The sequence below is a fragment of the Symphalangus syndactylus genome, chromosome 8 (genome assembly GCF_028878055.3).
Source record: "Symphalangus syndactylus isolate Jambi chromosome 8, NHGRI_mSymSyn1-v2.1_pri, whole genome shotgun sequence".
In the NCBI taxonomy this organism is placed as follows: Eukaryota; Metazoa; Chordata; class Mammalia; order Primates; family Hylobatidae; genus Symphalangus; species Symphalangus syndactylus.
Window position 1 is genome coordinate 94,770,007 of NC_072430.2, and position 13,198 is coordinate 94,783,204.

Genomic DNA, 13,198 nt, shown 5'->3' on the forward strand with positions numbered 1-13,198 from the left:
GAGGAGTTTATGTGAGGATGATCTCTTCTTTGCCCCCTCTGCCTTTTCTTTCCATTTTTTTTTCAGGGGAGCCCTTCACTTGGTACTTTTTCTTTGGCTTTTCACTTCTCCCAAAATAGCTATGTCTACTTTAGTCACTTCTCATAAGTACAGGCACATCTTCTGTAGTCTCCATCCTCTTTCCCCACTTCCTTCCAATTCTTGCCCATTTGCTTCAAGAAGGGCTCTCTTCCTTAACATGCTCTCTTCCTATTTCCTTGCTCCTTTCATGAAAAAGCCAACATCTTGGCTGACAAGTCACACACCTTTGTCAAGGAAACAAACAAAATCCTCCATCCACCCTCATGAGGAGTGCTTCACAGGGGTACTCCAGCTGCTGGGTCCTTTGGCTGCAGTGTAGACCTACAGGAAGAGAGAAGCCCAGAGACTGAGCTGGGAGAGTGGGCACAGACTTGACATTCATCTCAGCAAATAGGGTGGAGAAGGGTAAAGCCAAAGCTGGGACTGTGAGGAACAGGCAGCCAAGAATGCAGTGTGCAGTGGAAGACGGTTTGAATACATTCCAGAGATGGGGAGCAGAGCACTTTAACATACTCTCCACCCTGGCTTGTGTTGTTAATAGACAATTATTAATGGCCATGAATGAGCGGACAGTAGTCAGTGTGGCTGAGACCTAAAACAGTGTTACAGATCAGTTAACTATACAAGTCCTGCACAGTGGATGCTGGGGAAAAAAAAAAAAAGGGAAGGAGTGGGAAGAGAAGATAGAGCTGCGGAGTTTTAACCACTGTTGCCAAAGATAGGGGATAGAAGAGAAAGAAAAACAAGGCTCTAATCCTTAAAAAATTTCCCGAAATTCTCTTAAGAAAGTCTTTTCAAAAGTTTCCGTTTACGTTTCTTCTGTCTTAAACACAAATTTTAACCACAATTACTATTCAGTCAATTAAATGTTTGGTTGTACTTACTGCCTAATATTATATTTTTCTGCTTTTTCTATAAGCAATGTGTAGTATAAATTTGCTTATCTGTAGAAGTCAATTGGATTAGATGATTTCTAGGATCCCACCTAATCCCCCCAAAGTTTATAATACTTGTATTTTCACTTGTATTTTATAAGCACTAGTAGCCCATCCTGGGAATCTAACCATCTCGGGGTTTTTGTTGTTGTTGTTTGTTTTTTCTTACAACAGAGATTGCATTATAAGTTCAAAATAACCAACTTATAAAGAAATAAACAACTGGAAACTAAACTAGTTGTATGATGAATTTCTGCAAGGTATTTGAATATATTTTGAACATACAAAAGAGGATGAACTAGGTAAACTTTATAATCCTTTATAGCTTAAAATTCTATAGTATCTTGTAATAAAATACAATGGATAAAGGTTTGCTTATTTTTCAGAAGAGCAGCTATTTTTAAAGTCGTGGCTCTTGAAATTATGAGTTATTATATATTCCTATTGTCTTTAAGAAACTTGTTTATAATCTCTATATATTTAAAAATATTCAAATTTCCATGCATTTAAAAGTTTATTTAGTCTACAATACAATTCCAAAGCTTTGAATTTCATATCGCAAAATAAGGGAAATTTTAATTATATTTCTGGTAATATGAATATTGTACATGACTCAGTTAATTGTAGGGCTACCACCACACAGAGTGGAAAATTTGTTAAGTATAGAATTGTTCTGAGGCAATAATAGGCGAGAATTATATTGTATCTTAGATCTTGTAGGTCATAAGCCATAATGTTATTCTTCCTCTCCTCTAAGAACATTTTAAATCTATTCTTTTGTTTGGAATTACTGAAGCATTTTAAAGTAAGAAATCTTTCCGAAAGTAATAAATTAATGCCCTTTCAGTGAAATTCTCATTCAAATGTCAAAATCACTACAACTTCCTACATTTTTTTTTTCACTGAAAACTATTTTTTTGTTTCAGAATGGAAATGGTTTGGGTTTTTTTTTTTTGTCAAAAGAATCCCCTATTTTTGCAAATGCTAAAATAATGCACTAATCATTGAAGCAGAATAACAATTTCTTAAAACTCCTTTTAAACATATATTTACTGAATTCAAGAGAAGTATAACACACAGTTGCTCCTTCCAAGGGGGCTTACTGTATACTTAGGATGAACATAATTAAGTAACTAAAGATGCATAAACTATAAGCCTTCCATGTGGTACCAAAGAGAAGTGGAATGGGAGTTAGGGAAAGCAGAAGCTACTGAGGGAGGTGGAGCTCATGGTGATCTTCAAGGAAGTTAAACTGGACCTTTAAAGATGGGAGAAACACTTGTGTCAGTGTTTCTGAAACCTCCAGCACTGACTTCGCTGCTTAGAGCTATCTGTTTAATGGTCCAGACATGGGCTGTGGGACACAGATCTTGGCCTCAAAGCCTGGCTCTCCCATGTTACCTAAACAGGTAATTTTAGTACCCCATATTTCAGTTTCCTCAGTTCTACCAGAGAATGAAGTGAATAACAGTGCATACTTTATAGCGCTGTTGCGAGAATCAGATGAATTAATACTGATAAAGTGCTACAGCACTTATTAGGTACTCGATACATGTTAGTTATTATTTTCTTGCACCACTAAAATAGCATTTATCCTTGGGAGGTGAGCTTCAGCCTAGGAGTTCGAGACCAGTCTGGCTAACATGGTGAAATCCCATTTCTATAAAAAATAGAAAAATTAGCTGGGCGTGGTGGCACGCCTATAGTTTCAGCTGCTTAGTAGACTGAGGTGGGAAGATCACTGGAGCCTGGGAGGTTGAGGCTGCAGTGAAAGCCATGATTGTGCCACTGTACTCCAGCCTGGGTGACAGAGTGAGACCCTGTCTCAAAAACAAAAACAACAAAAAAAAGAGTTTACTTAATAGTTCTCATTTTAAAATTAAGGGTTTTTGCTCAAGGAAATCTATTTAAAAGGTATTTTGAGACCATTATTCTAAATGCATAATGAATCTCATTTGCCTCAACAGAAGATAACCATAAAATCAAATACAAGGAAAACAGTGCTATTAAATTCTAGCTATATACTGAGGCCTGCTAAGGCTCTGAGCTGAAGCCTGTTTCCTCGTTGTAAAAAAACAGAATTCAGCAAGTATTAGAGGGATTACAGACATACTGGCACCAATTTAAATTTCCTCCTTCGAAGGACTGAAAGAATTGAAAAGGGAATAGCTTGTTCAGTATGTGGTTTACTGCTCTCTAATGCCAACGTGCATCTTCCACCTCGAATCATCTCAGCATGCTTCCGTGCTTTGACAGAGCCATCGGAAGACAATGTGAAGGAGCAGTATTCATTTACCATTGACTGGTCTTGTGTTCAAAGGTGTGTCATATATACTGACTGTACACTGTCAGTGGCATACATTATATTCTATTTTCCATGAATTACAACTTCCATTCAGAAGCAGAAAAAAAATATTCTTTTTCTCTAATTTTTAAACCTGAGAGCAGCCATAAAAAAGAACAGGTTCACGTCTTTTGTGGGAACAGGGATGGAGCTGGAGGCTGTTATCCTTAGCAAACTAACACAGGAACAGAAAATCAAATACCTCATGCTCTCACTTACAAGTGGGAGCTAAATGATAAGAACTCATGGACACGAAGAAGGAAACAACAGACACTGGGGTCTACTTGAGGGTGAGGGGTGGGAGGAGGGAGAGGAGGCAGAAAAGACAACTATTGGGCAGTGGGCTTAACACCTGGGTTATGAATTAATCTGTACATTGAACCCCAGTGACACAAGTTTACCTATGTAACAAACCACATGTGCCCCAGAACCTAAAAGTTAAAAAAAAAAAAACTTGAGAGAGGAAATCTGGTTTTCTGAGAGGGGAAATACACCTGGTAATTTGGCTGTATACCGGGACACACTCTACAATACGGATTAAAATTATGAACAGGCCTGTAAAATAAGCTTCTCCCAAATCTACTAACAGGTAAAAACAAAAACTAAGTCAACAACCTGAAAGAAGGCTTTGAAATTTCTAAAAAAGTGTTTTCAAAATTTAAAACCATACAAGTGATATTTATTTAAGACATCAGAAGTAGCTCTGTCTTGCCCTTACTTTTATAGATAAGGAATAAGCCTGGGATGATATTTGCAAGAGATAGAGTTAAGAATAAACACACGAATAATAGATAAAAAACAGAATTTGATATATTTCTCAGACCACTTTCCAAATGGTGTTAAAAATTCAGAATCTGGGACGGGCGCGGTGGCTCACGCTTGTAATCCCAGCACTTTGGGAGGCCGAGGAGGGCGGATCACAAGGTCAGGAGATCGAGACCACGGTGAAACCCCATCTCTACTAAAAATACAAAAAATTAGCCGGGCATGGTGGCAGGCGCCTGTAGTCCCAGCTACTCGGAGAGGCTGAGGCAGGAAAATGGCGTGAACCCGGGAGGTGGAGTTTGCAGTGAGCCAAGATCACGCCACTGCACTCCAGCCTGGGCGACAGAGCAAGACTCCGTCTCAAAAAAAAAAAAAAAAAAAATTCAGAATCTGGTGTATTTATTAACCCTTTGTAATTTATTTAAACATAAATTTTGTGCCTGAAAATCTAATATGAATTACTTTAAGAACATTCTAAAATTACTTCACAATTTACACACTGCTTCAAAACATAGTTCTAACTCTTAATATTTTAATGAAAATGTTATATATTTAATCAGAAGTAGGCATCACATATTTTAGACACTTCTATTAGGAAATACAATTCATACTAATAACATCTACAAAATACAAAACTCTGTTAGTTCATATTTTCCATTTCATTTATTCAGCAAATATTTATTAAGTGACTAGTATGCGTCAGCCAATGTTCTAGCCACTGAATATACAGCAGTTAATAAAAAATTCTGCCCTCTTGGAAATTACATTCGTGTCCTTTAGGCTCTTATTGAAATGTAACATGAAATGTGATTTTCCATTTATAAGAAAATTATTTTTATTTTACTATTTGCATTTGATGAAGTATTACAAAAACAATATAGTCTCATTCCTCAGTAGTTTTTATATTCATCCTTTAGAGTCCATGAAAAGACAATTAAAAACTATAAACAGAGACAAAACATTTTCCTTTGTCTTTTAGACTTCCTTCTGTTCTCCTTATTTTCACTGTTTTACAGCAAGGCCCTGGGGGCAGGGAACCATCCATGACTTACTTGTCTTTGTGTTCCAAGCATCCAACCCTAAACCTGGCACATTCTTGGTGCTCAACAAGCTGTACTGAATAAATGAATAATTTCAATATACAGGTATTTATAATAAAATCACACCAGGAGAAACCAAAACTATTGCATGGACGTTTAACAAAAGATAACCAAAGTGGTCTGAATGGGAACTATTTGTGTTACCACATTCTTACACCTGTCTGGGATGCGTCCAAGAACACTCTAAAGCCTTGAAACTGTTTGATTTCTTCCAGAGGGCCTTCAGAGGATAATCAGACACCATAATTGTTACCTTCCAGGATGGAATGTGCATCTCTTTGCTTTCCTCTAACAAATCCTCAGGGTGTGGGAGTGGGAGAAGACTGTGTGTGTGCTGGAGTCGGGAGGAGGTATTAGGAATGGCGTGAGTGACAAAACCTGGTAAGGTGGAAAAAAAAAAATGCATCGTCTGACTTGTCTCAGATACAGGCGAATGCTTCAGTTCTTTTTGAGCTACCATATTGACTACAGTGTGGTCATACAGACATACAGAATTGGATGCTTAAAAGCTTAAAATTTTATCTTTCCTTCATTTTCCTTCCTCCCACCACTTCCCCCAGCACCATAGGGCATTTAAGGCAGAGTAAAGTGGGCCAAAAATGCCATTCTTAATGTGGGAAGAATATACTATCTAAATGTGCCCAGAAAACAAACAAGGATAGATTCCACTGTTTAACTGTAGAAACCAGATACAACTCAGAAGAAAAAGTATCTGTCCTGACACATTTCCTTTTCAGCATCATGTTCAGCCAGACACAGACAAGCTTGGGAAGAGGATTTAATGTTGTTTCTTCCAACTCTGGAAACAATTCCACTTTAAGGCTCCATAGTTCAGGTAAGACCACTAATTTCGTGACTCATGAATCAGTGACTATACATCTTTATGGAAAAAAGTTCTTTTTTTCTAGCTGTTCAGAACCAAGAGTGTTTGCAAAACATCAAGATTCCACATAGGAATTAGAAGAGAATTTTACAGATTTCGCTGCCTGAACATTACCTTCCCCACCAGCCAAGAAATTGCCTAAATCGTCTTTAACATAACCATCTAACTTTCTCTTTAGTAGAACAGGATCCACGGCTGCAAAAACCGTGACAATTAGGAAGACTAAGAGAAACTTCCAGCAGTGATTTCTGCAGTTGAAGAATTTCAGGAATTAAGCAGACTTATTCATTTGAAATATCAACTTAACTACTCCAGACAAAACCTGTCACTAATACTGAAGAAAAAGATCTAACTTTAATTATATGTATTCCATTGTGGCATTACTCATTTCTATAACATGAGTTCGCAAAAAGAAAAAAAAAGGTTCTGTACTTCATTAAAGTCTTTTTCTTTCAATGTCATCATCATCCTATCCATTGCTGCAACATAAAGATGTGGTTTGAAGAATTTCCCATCTCAAAGAATGCCTTGTATCCCCATCAGCGAAGTAGGCACACTCTGGGAGGCCAGCCAGGGTGTGGGAATGGCCTCCTATAAAACTCGATTTTTATGTGTATGTTAAAATGGGATTCTACCTGTCTTTGCAGTAGTTTTATGTTAATGAATGCTCTCTAATCTTCAAGAACACAATGCTAAAATTATTTAATTTTTCCATTTTTGCAAAGAATTGAAATATAGATTTAAAAAACAGACTTCCAAAATTTTTTTGGCAATAGCTTAAGTACATTTTTTTTTTTTTTTTTTTTTTGAGACGGAGTTTCGCTCTTGTTGCCCAAGCTGGAGTGCAATGGCACGATCTTGGCTCACTGCAACCTCCGCCTCCCGGGTTCAAGCTATTCTCCTGCCTCAGCCTCCCAAGTAGGTGGGATGTCAGGCATGCGCCACCACGCCCGGCAAATTTTGTATTTTTTGTAGAGACGGGATTTCACATTAGCCAGGCTGGTGTCCAACTCCTGACCTCAGGTGATCAGCCCGCCTCGGCCTCCCAAAGTGCTGGGATTACAGGCGTGAGCCCTGGCCAGCCTAAGTACATTTTTGAAGGTGCTTTAACACTTTGGTTAGCAAAGTTTATGCAAACCAAAAAATTCTATGTTGTGCCTTGGGAATTCTAATTTAACACACACCAGCACTATACTAGAGCCGTAGTTTTTCTACACCATGGACACAGAAAACATTAAACAGTAAAATAAAAGGCAGATTTTCAGGAGGTTAAAAAGGTTGGAATTAAATTACCCGGCCAGTGCGACAGTTGTCAAAGCTGTACTTCGGACTCCCTGGTTCCATTCCTCCCTCCTCCTCCCGTCCCAACGCCAGAGCGGAGGTGGGGAGGGGGCAAGATGGGCGAGGCAGAGATGCTCCCCCAGCCGCCGGTTCTTCCAGCGCCGCGCACCTGCCGCCCCTTCCTCCGTGCGGTCGCTGCCGCCTTCCCGCCGGACGCCTCGCCCCCCGGGCAGCGGCGCACCTGGATCACCTGCCTCCCCGCCTCTGCCTCGAGCCTGCGGGGGCGAGGGGAGCCCGGCGCGCTGTTTTTTTTTTTTTTTTTTTTTTTTTTTTTTTCAAGTCAGCCTCCTAGAGGATGTTGGATTTGGCGGGTGTGCTCTTTGAAATACTATATCGGGAACCTCACACATAATTCTTTTTTTTAATTGCAAACCTTCCCAGTTCACTCCGCAGCTGGAGAGCAGGCCCGAGGCGGCGTCCCCCACCCGTCTCCCTCCGGGTCGTCCCCTCCCCGCGCCCGGAGCGGGACTCGCGGGAGCCGCCCACTCCCGGCGCCCACTTGGTTTCTCCCAGCTGCCGTGTGAATGGGCCGTCCTCCGGATTCCGCGGAGGGGGCGGTAGGAAGGGGCCGAGCCCCGGGCCCAACGGCCGCCCCCAACGGCCGCCCCCGCCCCCGCCCCCGCCCGGCGCGGCCCACGCCGGGATCTGCGTCACTCGGCCGCGCGTGGGCGGGAGCCGGAGCGGCGAATGTAGCAAGAGCGGAATCTCCCAATGTGACAGCGCGGGGTGGGGGAGTGGAGGCGGCGGAGGCGGGCGGGGGAGGGGGAGGAGGGTGCAGCGCGCGCGGGGAAAGCAGGGGAGGGGAGGGCAGGGCGCGGCGGGGGAGGCGCTGCCGCTGCCGCCGCCGCCGCCCGCGCGCCTCAGCCCGGAGGAGCCGCCGCCGCCGCCGCGGCCAAGCGAGCGCCGTCGGGGCGGGTGGGCGGGAAGAAGCGGCGGGCCCGAGCTGGGGGGGAGCAGAGAGAGCGCGCCCACCACCTTCCCTTCCCCCCTCGATGGGAGCGGGGGCGTCCCGGCTCCCGCAGCCGACAGAGGAGGGAGAGCCGGGGGCCGCTGCTTCGGAGTTGGGGCTGAGCAGTCTTCGGGGAGAGCGCGCCAAGACCGCTGCAGCCGCTGGCTGAGTACGTACCGGAGCGGACGGTCGCCACTCCCGGTCCGCCAAGTGCGGGACACTTTCGCGGCGGAGCGGCCGCGGGCGAACTTGGGGCGGCTGAGTCGCGGGGCCGCGCGGGCACTTTGGGGGCGGTGTCCGGGGGAGCGGGTTCCGTGCCGCCGCCGCCGGAAGGAGAGGGCGGCCCCGGGCTCGTGTGGGCGATTCCCGGAGACATTCGGTGTGCCAGGAGCGCGGGGAGCGCGGAGCGCGGCCCTGACTCGTGCATTTTCCCTCCGAGAAAGGTTGGGGTGCCGAGTCCGTTCTGCTAACGGGGCTGGGGGCGTCACGCGGCGCTCTGAGGAACCGCGGGGCGCTGTGGGGGTGTGCGATGTGGGTTGTGCGCGCCGGCCCCAGAGTTTTGCAGCCACCTTCGTCAGGGCAGTCTTTTTGTTTGTTTGCTTTATAAAAGTGCTGTACTTACCGTCTCGATTTTCTTCTTGGGTATCTTCCCTTTCCGAATGTAGTTTTCTTTTTAAAAGCGGAAGGAGAGTTTTGCATGGAAGTGGCTTACAGAAACTTGGCACTGAGGTGCAGGGAAGCCAGAAACTCTTTGTGTCTCTAAGGCCGATGAGGAATTTGCAAACACATGTGGGACATACAAGCCTTGGATGCAGAGGTGTGTGTGTGACCTTATCATGGAGAAACACTGAAAATACTGTCAAATCTTTGTGGTCTGCAAGCTCAGAGTTTCCAAAGCTGGAGATAGGAAATGACACTTCTGTTAAACCTGAATGTTGCAGGATCTCGGGGAAAGGGATAGTTGAGATGGAATATGCATTTGTAGATTCTGCAGACCAAGTTTTGCAGCAAGTGATCGGGAGGAATCGTAGACTTGCATGTACTTACCCCTCGCTCCCTGAGATTCCGGAGGCACGGAAAATTTTGGGATGGCTGTTAATTTAAAATTTCATCTGAAAGAGTCGATTTGGAGTAACTTGTCACTACCAGTTGGTTTGCCAGTGACGTGTCTGCCAACTCAAAGAGTGCAAAGATCAGAAGCTGAAAGAGGAATTCTCAGATCTTGTTTAAAAATATTTTGGCAGTTTTAATAGATAATATGAGATTGCATAGGAACAGAGGAACCGAATTTAAAATAGATTAGTCACGTAGGAAATGCTTAGCTGTTGTTAAAGTGTTCACGCAATGACTTAACTTCCTAGGTTTTCACTTGTTTGAAAATTTTTCCCTGAACAACATACTGAATTATGATATTTCATAATTTGTGTGTGGGTTATAAGAAGTATGAGAAGAGAGGATGCATAGGATTTGCTTTTTCTGTTTTGGGTGGAGATTGAGCTTTTCCTGAAGACCTGAAAGAGCTGCTTCTGATCTAATCTGAGTGCCAGTAAAAGTGGCTCTTAGATGAAAGGCTTTTTCTCCTCCATATTTGTGTCATTTAAGACATATAATATTATCTTTAAGTTTAAAAGATTATATTTTGTCATCGGTATTAACATGCTAATAAGGGTTTTCTTGAGACTTTGTAGATGACTGTCTAGGTCAGCCTTTTTTTATCCCTGATTTGGGTATTAGATATTGGAACATTAGGTCTTGAAAGAAAATTTCAAGGAACTTCTGGAAGAAGCTTTCTTGTTTCAATTTTATTATTTTTACTATTTTGCACTAAAGTTAATATGCCATTTCGATATTAAAAATGTTTTTTTCCTGGCTCTGATGGTCTCTTGTTACTTGTGAAGTTATCAATAATAATGTAATAATGAAAACATTGAGGCACTGTAGATTTTTATTTTATTCTGCCTGCTAATTATGGATGTAATTCAAATGACAGAAATTCTTAGGATTACTATGGTTGTTACAAGGACATTTAGTAAGCTTATATGTCTAGTAAATAACTTAGTCTATCTAAGAAATACTTTATCTCATCTTATTTCAAAATTATTAATTCAATTGAGTAATCTCTTTTTTGTAAGTGGCAAATAACATCCACTGTCGTATGAGAAAGTTAATAGATGTTTATTCTCCTTGTTAGAGAAACAGTGAAAACATTAGGTATTTTCATTACGGTATAGTTAAGAACCTATTGGTTTATTAAAGATTTTGGGGGTTTGCACTGTGGATGCTTCTTTGAAAGAAGAAATTATAAAGTGGGGGACATCTTTGATGAGTTTGTTAATGAACTTTAAATATTTAAAGTTCAGGTTGGATGAAAACAGAAGTATGTAAGTTTTTAAAGAAAATATAGACATGGGGTCTCGCTATGTTGCCCAGGTTGGCTTCAAACTCCTGGGGCCAAGGGATTATCCCACCTTAGCCTCCGAAGTTATGTCAGGTTTAATTGGCCTAAGACTTAGGACTCATTTATTCCATTATAACAAGCCTGGAGCTGTTTTTTGTGAGTGCTGTTTATGTACATTTTTGGAAATGAAATCTTTGTAAAATTTACCTTTAAATACAAAGCTGTGTTCTGGATGGAAGTGACCATTTTATAATATGTTTTGAACAGTTTAAGATCATGTTAATGTATAATCAACCGTCTGTGCATATTTCATTGTGGAATTTGCTAAACATATTATAGCATAAATAATACCCACTTGAGCATAATAGAAGGTTGCTAGCCCCTTTGCTTTGGATTTATTTTTTATCTTACCTGCTTCTTTTATCCTTTTCAACAGTAGGATGAAGAATGGTACAGTTATTATATTAAATGCAAATTCCCTTTCCGATCTGACATGTTCAATAACTCATACAACAGTAGCGTATACTCCTTAATAATGGAACAAATGGAAAATTTGGGAAGTTGATGCTTGGAAAAAATAGTAATCCTAATCTTGTGAGAATTCACACAGCTAAAACATACCATTAAGCTTTCAAAGAGTTTGTCATTTCTCAATACATTGTATTTAGGGGGTGACCCATTAATTTGCATGGTATATTAATTTACTGATTTTTACAGAGAAACTTCTGAAAAGGTGAAAAAACTTATAAATATTGCCTGCATACTCTGGGCTCAGTGGGTACTTAATGTTTATTGAATGACTTGATGGTTGGTTGGTTAAGAATTTCCAGCCATTATATGAAATGCTAGTATTTGCCTATTGTTACTATAGTTAAATGAATACATAGTTATCATTTAGCAAAATAAATCTGGTTTAGTTTTTTCTAATTTTGGCAAGTAAATGTAACCTCACACTGAATATTTTTATTAAAATTTTAAGGTGTCTCTAAAGTTTTTTTCCAGCTTCATTCATTCCATTCAGAATTTAGAAATGAATCAGTGAGACAACATTTTAAGTTTCCCAAATTACCGTCAATTCATTAGAAGGTATATATTTAATTCATAGCTAAGATCCAAAAGTATCTTGACTTATATGATACACCACTGAATGCTTACTAGTATGTGTGCCTAGGTAAATCATTGGGAACTTGAAACACATACATGGGAGTTAGTACCTAGGCCAACCCTGCAATCTTAAGTAACCCATAAAGTGTAGCTGAACTACATTTAATCATTTTATCTTGAGTTCTGGGATCTAGGATGACAATAAAAGCGAAAATAATTAATTGCATAGGGCAAGCTTGTCCAATCCGAGGCCTGTGGTTGCATGTAGCCCAGGAGGGCTTTGAATGCGGCCCAACACAAATGCGTAAACTTTCTTAAAACATTATGAGATTATTTTTGCGATTTTTTTTTTAAAGCTCGTCAGCTATCGTTAATGTATTTTTTGTGTGGCCCAAGACAATTCTTCCAATGTGGCTCAGGGAAGCCAAAAGATTGTACACCCCTGACATAGAGGCTCATCCTTCCCTAAGTCAAATTCTTGGTTGTTATAAACCTTTTCAGTTTCAGCCTCTCGTGTACCCATTTCACCCTTCTCTCAGGCCCCTGTACCTTCGAGCCATACTCTCCTGAACTTGGAATACTTCAGAGGCTCTAAGTGTAGTCTTTCTGTCCTCAGAGTTCCTATTTTCGTTGTCCCCATTTCACATCTCAATCTTTCATCAACGTGCATCAGATCTTGTCTAGATGTTAAGAGGAAAACAATCTGGTGGAACTAATTTACCTTAATCTGTAAATGACTCATGAGCTCTTAACTCTTCCGAAGGTTTTTCACATTTTTTGTAAGTCTGTAAGAGGTTGCTATTAACTCAGATAATTTTAAAGTTAAAATTGCAGTCCATGTTGGGGGAAGGAATTTCTAGTCTTATGCATAAATAAGTCAGGCCTTACTAGGATTTTGCCTTTGGTGTCTTCCCACTCCTGGAAGTGTGTGCATATGTGTATTGCTATATATGTTTGTGTATGTGTATCTAATAATGATTCCCATAGCATGGAGGGGAGAAGATGCAAGAATAGTGATTATAAATCCCTTTGAGTATATGGATCATTAATGAGATAGATACTTGATAACTTACACCGTGTTTAATTTATAGGAACAGAGAAGAAAAAGACCTAGGATCTCATGACTGAACTTGAATTCTTAAAAGGCAGGTGTTGGGGCTGGACTCGATGCATGATGTATAACACTAACCACTTGTAGTTCTTGTATTGGGAGAGCATCTTTTGCTTTCTTGGGAGAATAGCCATGTTACAGGAGTGCACCGTATAGCTTTTTAAGAAAGAAGAAGTATTAAGGAGAA

General features: G+C 41.0%; 1 protein-coding gene across 10 annotated transcripts in view; it reads left to right on the forward strand.

Moving 5' to 3' along the window:
* Positions 1-8,084: 8,084 nt before the first annotated feature.
* NAB1 (NGFI-A binding protein 1) overlaps positions 8,085-13,198 on the forward strand; it is a 45,025-nt gene continuing 39,911 nt past the window's right edge. Inside the window, exons 1-2 of one of the 10 annotated variants that reach the window (XM_063644830.1) lie at positions 8,085-8,175; positions 9,064-9,215. In XM_063644830.1, the coding sequence (XP_063500900.1) occupies positions 9,208-9,215 (8 nt within the window). In that variant the 5' untranslated portion in view covers positions 8,085-8,175; positions 9,064-9,207. Of the gene's footprint in view, positions 8,176-8,311; positions 8,568-8,711; positions 8,842-8,936; positions 9,216-11,824; positions 13,046-13,198 lie in introns of those variants that run through there. The other 9 variants (XM_063644828.1, XM_063644832.1, XM_063644831.1 and 6 more) reach the window with 9 other exon arrangements.